This window comes from Lactuca virosa, chromosome 7 (assembly GCF_052849685.1).
Source record: "Lactuca virosa cultivar CGN04683 chromosome 7, Lactuca_virosa_CGN04683_v6, whole genome shotgun sequence".
NCBI lineage: Eukaryota > Viridiplantae > Streptophyta > Magnoliopsida > Asterales > Asteraceae > Lactuca > Lactuca virosa.
This window is the reverse complement of record NC_136432.1, coordinates 171,415,907-171,425,611: the sequence shown is the minus strand read 5'-3', so window position 1 is coordinate 171,425,611 and position 9,705 is coordinate 171,415,907. Positions and strand designations below refer to the sequence as shown.

General features: G+C 36.0%; 1 protein-coding gene across 1 annotated transcript; it reads left to right on the top strand.

Moving 5' to 3' along the window:
• Positions 1 to 5,869: 5,869 nt before the first annotated feature.
• On the top strand, positions 5,870 to 6,502 carry LOC145127312 (secreted RxLR effector protein 161-like). Its single transcript, XM_079062529.1, has one exon. The coding sequence runs from the start codon at positions 5,870 to 5,872 to the stop codon at positions 6,500 to 6,502; it is 633 nt and encodes a 210-aa protein (XP_078918655.1).
• The last annotated feature ends 3,203 nt before the right edge of the window (positions 6,503 to 9,705 follow it).

Genomic DNA, 9,705 nt, shown 5'->3' with positions numbered 1-9,705 from the left:
GACACTGTGACAACCACCCCTGAGCAAGACGGAAGGGGAAACAACAAAAGGAAGTTCTGGAATGATAAGAAGAACCAACCGGCCCAGGACTCCACCAAGAAACAACAAACTGTTTCCATGCGTGCTGCCACGACCCGTGCCACTCCAGCACCCATGAATCAATACGTTGGAACCCTTCCGAAATGCAACAAGTGTAACTTCCATCATACTGGGGTTTGCCGGGAGATGCATTGCAAAAATTGCAACAGGAAGGGACACACTGTCCGTTTCTGTGAGGCACCGGCGCAACCCATCAACCAGGTCCCCGGCCTTAGAGTAAGCTGAGCTTGTTACAAATGTGGTGAAACGGGACACTTTAAGAGAGACTGTCCAAGGACAAGGAATGCTGGTGACGGCGGAAGGGTACTTATGATCACCGCAGGAGAAACTCCCCCAGAACCACCCGTGAATAGCGGTACGTGCTTCTAACCACCACATGTAGGTTTTAAATTTTACTAAAACTAGTGTCAATCTAAGAGTTATCAACCGTAGATCTCACGAGTACGACAAACCCGAATAAGTCTTAACATGTATATATAAAAACTCAGGGTTTTTACTAGTGAATCTATGATGGCTAGTGTAAACATTATGGCCATATATCATTAAGATTCTATGGACTTAGAATGTATAATTCCGCCTTATTTTCTGTTCCTTGTTTGGTGGTGGGCTTAAGGCGGAGTCAATCATTCGAATGCCCTTGCAATCTTAATGATATACGACTAGTTTACACCAAGCGATTATAAAAGATCTGGTAGGACTTATATTGCAAATTTCATCACAAATTGTTGAAGCACTCGTAATACTAATACTCACTAACTACAACATGAAATATTCGTAGTGGTGATAACAAGGATAAGTCGGGGAGCATAAAGGCACACATAGAATACACTATAATTCCAAAACAATAACTCCTTTTAAATCGACTTAGCTCAAGTTACAATAAGAAATCCCAAGGTCATCATTTAACATTAGGCGGATTGGTCCCCACCATATCAATTTCTTGTACTGTGAAAAGTTCCCCCATCTTCTCTCCAAATTCTAGAAGTCCCAATCTAAACACTAATTTTGGGACGAAATTCTTTCTAACGGGGGGATGATGTGACAACCGTCAATTTTTGGTCAAGTCAACAAGTCAAACCGGTCAACTCATCTAACCCTTGTATATTAGGGTTTCCATTATGATTCTTATTGTACAACTCGCAATCTTAATACAAAGTATCACTTAGAGTTTTCACGTATTCGGAAATTCTAAACCCTAATCAGGGCAAGTGATGAAAATACTCGATAAAACATTATTCCATACCCCTCGGGGGCGTATAACATTCATAACAAGGCTTAACAGAGTATAAGAACCTTGCGTTACGAAGCCAAACACTCAAAAAAGTCACAAACGTAGTCTCTCTCAATCTCTCTCGTTCTATCTCTCTCTACCTCAAATCTCTCCCAAATCTCTCTAAGTATGTGAAATCTCTCCCAAATCTCTCTAAGTATGTGAAATCTCTCCCAAATCTCTCTAAGTATATGAAATCTCTCCCAAATCTCTCTAAGTATGTGAAATCTCTCCCAAATCTCTCCAAGTATGTGAAATCTCTCCCAAATCTCTCTAAGTATGTGAAATCTCTCCCAAGTCTCTCTCAAAATCTCTCTCAACTTCTTATAATCACTCGGGGGCATCCCGACCCTTAATTTAGTCGAAAACCGCTCGAAAACAGAAGTTTACGCGAAAAACAGCTTTAAGGAGCCGAACCCTCTTAAGGAGCCGAACCCTCTTAAAGAGCCGAACCTCTCTTAGGGACCGAAGCTACCCTTATGAACCGAACTTAGCCTCTGAACCGAAGCTTCTCAGAACCGAAACCTCATCAACAGCCGAAATGAACCGAAAACTCCTGCCTTCGGTCCGAGATACTCCACCTTCGGGTCCGAAACTGCCTTCGCTTCCCACATAGTACCTTCGCATGCGAGACTTCTCGAATCAGCTTCTCTCGGTTCTCAGGGACCGAACCCCTCCTCTCGGTTCTCATCAGACAAGCGAGCCTACCTTCGGTTCTAATGGATAGGACCGAACCTCCGACCCTGACCTCGCAGTTTCGCTTCTACCTTCCCGGTTTTGCATCCTTTTAGCGTTTTGAGCCCGTTTTTCGTGATTTTAACACGAGATTTTCACCCAAACTCGTATTTTAACATAAGAGACCCTAAATATTCATATTTTAATCATATTTTGAGGAAAATCATTGCCTAAGAATAAAATCTAGTTGGTAAGATATAGGGGTGGAGTGTTGACTTTACCTTTAAGTTATGACACAAGCAACCTCCCATACCCACTCTATGTCACTATTCATGCTTTATGTCACTATTCCCATCAGCCCTAGTCAACTATTTGTCCTTTCACCACCCCTCTCCAGCAAGATGTAATACTCAAAGATGGGAAAAATCCATGTCTCTCCTCCCACTTTATTCACTCTTTCTCAAGGAGAACAAACACATCTCTCTCACTTTCTCTCTCTAAAATTCGAGATTCAAAGGCTGGTCTGGAGTTTTTCCTCCACATTTGGTAAGTATCTTCCTCCTACACTTAAATATCCTACTATCCTTCATCCAAATCATGGATTGCTTACACAAATATCATCATATTTGTTCATAGAACCTTCAAATCTTCAAGCATCTCCCAAGTGTTCTTGACTTGGAAACTCCTTTTCTCCATCATACATCCTAAGAGATCACTCAAGGTGAGTTCATACCTCCACATTTTCATGTTTTCTTCAAGTTTTAGGGGGGATAATACAAGTTAAAACACCAAAAACTTAACTAACTCAAACAACAGCTTTCATCAGAAACGTTTAACTCCATTCACGGACTGTTTTGGTCAACTTAAACATTTTAGTTTTCAAAACTGTATTAGGTCCAAATAGTTCAGGTTCATACCTTTAAAATGAATACTTGCACATCTCTATACGATTTTTCTACAATTTATGGTGATTTTTACAAAACTGCCTATCATTTCAAGAACACATCCGGACCAGTCTGTGAATATGGACTTTTTCACACAAGTGAGAGGTCACTAAAAATCATAATAAAATTTATGAATAAACTAGACACATTTTCCAAACTCTCAGAATTTACGGATTCTGATTTGGACCTTTGATGATTTTTCTATAAATTTTCTAAGAACAGGAATAGAAATGTTAACACTAGAAAAATGTTATCAATTTCATTTACACCTTGTAACTTGTTGAGCAAGGTGTGTATCATTATGTGCATATATGTGTTATATTATATGTCATTTTGTCTTGGTAAATAGACATACATCAAAAAACAAATGGATTTTACCTCCACAAGTATGGTAATTAATTATAATAAACTATAATAAGTATAGTTAAGTCTATTATACACCACAAACAAATATGCTAAACTATAATAGGTATAGTTAGGTTGCATATACATTACAAACATTATGATAAGCTATAATAGGTATAGTTTATGTTTCACTTACATTACGAACTCATTACAAAAGGTTTTCATTTCATAAGAATGGGGTGCGAATACAAAGTGTCGGGTTCTTACTAAAGGGGTACATTACAAAGTACCGGGTTTCCATATAAATGGGGTACGAATACAATGTACCGGGTTTATACAAAAAGGGGTACATTACAAAGTACCGAGTTTATACAAAAAGGGGTACATTACAAAGTACTGGGTTTATACTAAAAGGGGTACATTACAAAGTACCGGGTTTATACAAAAAGGGGTACATTACAAAGTACCAGGTTTACACAAAATGGTTTTATGGTATTAAAACTGCATATCATCTAGAATTGTTAGTTCCAGCTATAATTTCTAAGTGTACAGGTTAGGGTTATATAGAATTGAGTTGTAATCGACTTAGAATTGGTGGGTCCGCCTTACTTCCTGTTCCTTGTTTGGTTGTGGACCTAGGGCAGACCCATTATATTCGACGATTTATTTAACTTAAATTTTATATAACTTATATACGCTGGGTGATTATAGAAGGAATCTACGGGTCTTTCTAGGGTACATTATCGCATAACATAGGAGCATTCATTTCTCACTTAATAAAGAAAATATTGGATTTTTCTGGAATCATACTCTATTGCCTTTACCAGGAAAATGACTTCTTTCTCAAATAAAACTCTTATGAACTCACCAACTTAATTGTTGACACTCTTTCAAAACTACTTGTATTCTCAGGAAAACAGTGAAATAGGAAATCAACAGCATTTTGAGGATGGGACGTTAAATCGTCAAATAGTTCATTTTGACATCATAATGTAATTGATCTTGAAACATGTAAACATATACTAAGGTGTAACCTTTTCAATTATATTTATGATGGTTGTATTTACTTTGAGCACTATTATACTCGTTGTTGTGATACTATACATGAAGTCCTCCACCCCCGGACGTTTCCGCCATCCTTGGTTTGGGGGTGTGACACATATGAACTTTGGTTCAAGAAAAAGTCGAATTTAAGCTATTTTCGGGTTTGGAGATGTCGGGTATTTGTAAAACTAACCGAGCCTAAAAGGACAAGATTGGGAGAATGTGGAATAGATTGTATATTCATTGGATATGCTGAACATTCCAAGGCATATAGGTTCTACGTAATTGAACCTAATGATTTGGTATCGGTTAACACCGTTATTGAGTCACGAGATGCAATTTTTGATGAGATGTGGTTTGCATCTATTCAAATGACTAAGGATATGACTTTTTGCACTAATGAAGTGCAAAATCCAAAAAGTTCAGATGGTGTTATTGAACCACAAACACAAGAGCTACGAAAAAAGCAAAAGATGTCAAATTCCAAAAAAAAAAAATCGGTTCCGACTTCCAAATGTACTTGGTGGAAGGCACAAGGGACGAGAAGGGTTGTCAATACTCTTATTGTTATAGTATTGAGGATGATCTAAATACATTTCAAGAGGCCATGCAGTCTCGAGATGTAATATTTTGGAAGGAAGCAACTGATGATGAAATGTCATCAATTCTTGAAAAATAACACTTGGGTGTTGACTGATTTATTTCAAGGTTCTAAACTACTTGGTTACAAATGGATTTTCAAAAAGAAAATGAATTTTAATGGGACTATTGACAATTTTAAATTCCGGTTAGTCATTCAAGGTTTTAGACAAAAACCCGGTGTTAACTATTTTGATACGTATCCTCCAGTCGCGCGTATTTCTATTATTAGATTGTTGATTGCATTGACAAGTATCCACAATCTGATCATTCATCAAATGGATGTGAAAAAAACATTTTTGAATGGATAACTTGACGAGGAAGTTTACATGAAACAACCAGAAGGTTTCATTATGCCCGGTAAAGAGCATATGGTTTGTAAACTTGTCAAATCTTTGTATGGGTTGAAACAAGCGCCGAAACAATGGCATCAAAAGTTTTATGAGGTTATTTTGTCCTCGGGTTTCAAGATTAACCAATGTTACACATGTTTTTATAGTAGATTTGATGATGCTACTAGTGTTGGAGTGATCATTTGGTTATATGTAGATGACATGTTGATTTTCAGTATCGACCAAAATCAAGTGGATGAAACAAAGAAATTGTTATCATCAAAGTTTTCGATGAAAGATTTGGGAGAGTATGATATAATCCTTGGAATAAGAATTAAAAGGATGAACAAAGTCTTGGTAATGACTCAAAGTCATTGTATTGAGAAAATTTTCAAGCGAATTTTACCGATTATTCTCCTGTGAGCACTCCTATGGATCCAAGTGTGAAATTGATGGACAAAACAGGAACTCCTATTTCACAATTGGAATAATCTAAGTCCATTGGTAGTTTGATGTATGCAATGACAAGTATCAGGCCTGATATTAATTTTGTTGTAGAAAAATTGAGCAGGTACACTAAAACTCCTAATGCTCAACGTAAGCAAGCTGTGAATAAAGTGTTTAAGTATCTTAAGGGAACCATGGATTATGGCTTGAATTACTTAGGATATCCTTCGGTTTTGGAAGGACATTCGGATGCAAGTTGGATAACCAACCTGGAGGATCATTCCTCAATGACTGGTTTGGTATTCTTGCTCGGGGGAGGTGTCATTTCCTGGTCTTCCAAGAAGCAAACTTGCATTACAAAATCAACAATGGAATATGAGTTTGTTGCATTACATTCTGCTGGTAAAGAAGCTGAATGGTTAAGGAACTTAGTTTATAAGATTCCTCTATGGTCTAAACCGATAACACCTATTTCTATCCATTGTGATAACGTTGCCGCTTTGCGTAAGACCAATACTCAAGTGTGTAATGACAAGTGTCGACAATTAGGTGTCCAACACAGTATGGTTATAGAACTAATCATGAATGGTGTAATTTCGATTGAGTTTGTGAAATCGCAACATAATTTGGCAGATCATTTGACTAAGGGTTTGTCAAGAGACTTAGTGTACAAGTCTATGATGGGGATGGGATTAAAGTCCATCTAATTCTGTAATGGTGAGAAACCCAATTCCCTTCTAATATGACATTAGGAGCTGAATTCAATGTGGAAAGCTCACACTTATAGATTGGAACACATGAAGTATACATCCTAGGTAATGTGTTCGGTTCTGCAGTTGACCAGGTTGAAGTTTAACTTCTTAATAATTTTTTTGATTAAATATATGTGCAAATACATGGAAAGGAGCTACCTACGTGATTGTGAAATGTAGCCTCATTTCAAGAGGTTGTGGACTTGGCTTGATACAACCATGAGAGGATTAGGACACGCGGCTTAATAATAGTGTCAAGTTGTATTTTGCTAGAAGTTTCAATAAACTAGTATGTATTTTACTTTCTGGTATTCAAATGGGTTGATGGGTTCAATTCTTAGAAAACCCTGATTTTCGAGTATTTCTAAGTGTATGATACTAAGTGGAAATTCAATCGTTATGATATTTTCATTTATGTACTCATTTGATTTTGTTTTGATAATGTTATGTTTATTCAAGGGTTACACTAAAATGGGGGAGGATTTTAGGTGATTTTAGTGTCATCAGGTCATTTTGTGTAATTGTAACTTACATGTGAGATAATGGGCTTCGTAATTTGTAATATAATATATGTTTGGGTATGTGCGGATTGAACGCATGTATAAAATTGAATTAGAAGCCGGTTCGACGACATTTAGGGGTTCGGGGGCAGTGCCCCTAGCGGGGTCCAAGGGGCAGAGCCTCTGGCTGGGGTCCCGTTGACTAAGATCGAGTTCTTGAGGGTGATTATGGTAAAACTGAATTCCCGAGGGTGATTATGGTAAAACTGAATTCCCGAGGGTGATTATGGTAAAACTGACTAAGATCGTCAGTTTTGGAAACCATTGATTTCCTCATTAATTCTAGATTCCCTTGACTTGTTTCCAAAGCAACCCATGACGGCTAACCCTTAAAAAAACCATACTTATCGTTTTCTATATAAACGACTCTCCTCTTGAGGAGAAAGGACGACCTTTTAGCTCTTGTTTTCTTCATACGAACTCGGAATCTTCTATCAGTTTGGCTTACATTTTCTTCGCCTAGATTCATATGTGTCCCCTTGGGATTATCTTACGACGAGTTTCTTGTAACCCGGGCATATGGTAGAATTATCAGTTCGAAAAGTGTTTACACGATCCAAGGGATATCCAAATCTCCAATATAACCCTAGCCAGTTTTCTAACACATTACAAAATAGTTGTACATATATGTTCAAAATTGTGTGTCACGAGCCATCCCTGGAGGGAAGGCAAGCTGGGCTACCGCCTCGGGCCTCGCCAAATCTTGGGGCCACAAAAAATTACAATTAATATATATATATATATATATATATATATATATATATATATATATATATATATATATATATATATGGTTGTAGATGGTATATAATATATTAAACAACTATAAAATAAATGTATTCACAGCTGACATGAATAAGCCGCAACGGGCTTTGACATTGATAGGGATATGCCCGAGTTCGAGTCTTCCAGCTATTTATTTCGCTGCTAATAGAAAAAAAAAATCGTCGCTAAAGTTTTTTGCGCTCCATTTCTTTTGCGTCGTATTTTTTGCGCTCCATTTGTTCCCCTATGTCGTATGTTTTTGCGGTGTCTCATACTCTCAAAGTCTCTTAAGTCTTATGGTTCTCCTCCCAACTCCCAAAGTACTTATCAACAACTCTTAAGACGAAATTTAACCACCTTTATAAGGAGAATACACCCTCTTGATTTCTGAATTTTAAGTTTGAACGCGCCTATAATTTTCGATTTCTGAAATGTATTATGGATATCAACCTAAAGGTATATTGTTTTTCTTTTCTCATTTTCTTTGTTTATCGATTTCTACAGATTTAGGTTTTGATTTCAGATTTTTAAGTTTGAATACACCTTTGTTTTCTGATTTTTAAAATAGATTATGGATATCAATAGGTAATGTATTGGATTTCTTTTCCTATTTTATTTGTTTATTGAATTCTACATATTTAGGTTCCTTCGCAAAAGCTTCTTTCACTCGAAAAAATGTGTGATTTTAGTTTTCTATGAAGCGCTTGATGAAATGTCGTAATGAAATCTATTTTCTCAATAAATAGAAGTTATAAGGATAGGAATGTTAAGTGGAAGTCATCTGGGGTTAACTAAAAAATATAGAAAGTTAAGGGGCCAATATTGCCAATTGATAAAAGATTGGATCTAAGTGCCCCGACTCTCCATTTTATCCTTCATTGGAATGATTTGAAGCTTCGAATTAGAGAGAAGATTAATTTTAGGGAGAGAAGTTGAAATTGGAAAGAGAACTGAAGTTCCATTGATGTTCTAACACTATATCATGAAAGTAAAGCTTGTAAGGTAGTTGATTCATCCATCTCTTAGTTAGTTAAGCTTCCATTATTTCCAAAAATTCATCAAATCTGAATTCTAATGAACCTTATGCTTAGGTTAAGTTTAGTGTTGAATTCTTAGTATATAACATTAATCTAACGATGTAAGATTATCTCCATTATCAAGTTTTAGTTTATAAATCTTTAATGGTCATTTGAATCCAGAACTTCATGAATTCATTAATGAATCTGTTAGAATTTGATTTTGTACACTAAATTAGCTCAATATTATTATTATTTTTATGCAGGTTTGATGATGCAAAGTACAAATCATAGTGTTGAAACCTTCACCTACATCAAATGAAGGTTCATGATGTTTAATGGGATTTTTTAGTTCGAAAATAAATAATTCCCTCATCAACCCACTGAATTTTGATTGAAGTATCTTTATAAGGTTTAATAACGTTTTGTAGTTATGTATTATCACCCTAAATGCAAATCATAAGCAAAAACCATATGTAAGGGTCAAGTTTGATGTTTTGAAGCTTAAAGTTGAAATTTGAGGATGATTACTTTAATTCAGGCTTTGATAGGTTGATTGTGTTATATAAATGTTATTACATGATTAATTTGAAGTTTAAATGTAAATGTTGGATTAAGGTGTCTAAGATCATAACTAAATTGGTATAAACTTGCAAATAGAAACAAAGTCTTGTTTGGGTTGCCCTCATAACAAAAAATAGCTAGAAATGATATTAGGAGAGAGAGAGAGAGAGAAATGATTTGTTAATATATTATGTGATTAATATATTAATTGGAAATAGATAATTGTTCTCTTAATTTGTTATGTGATTAATAA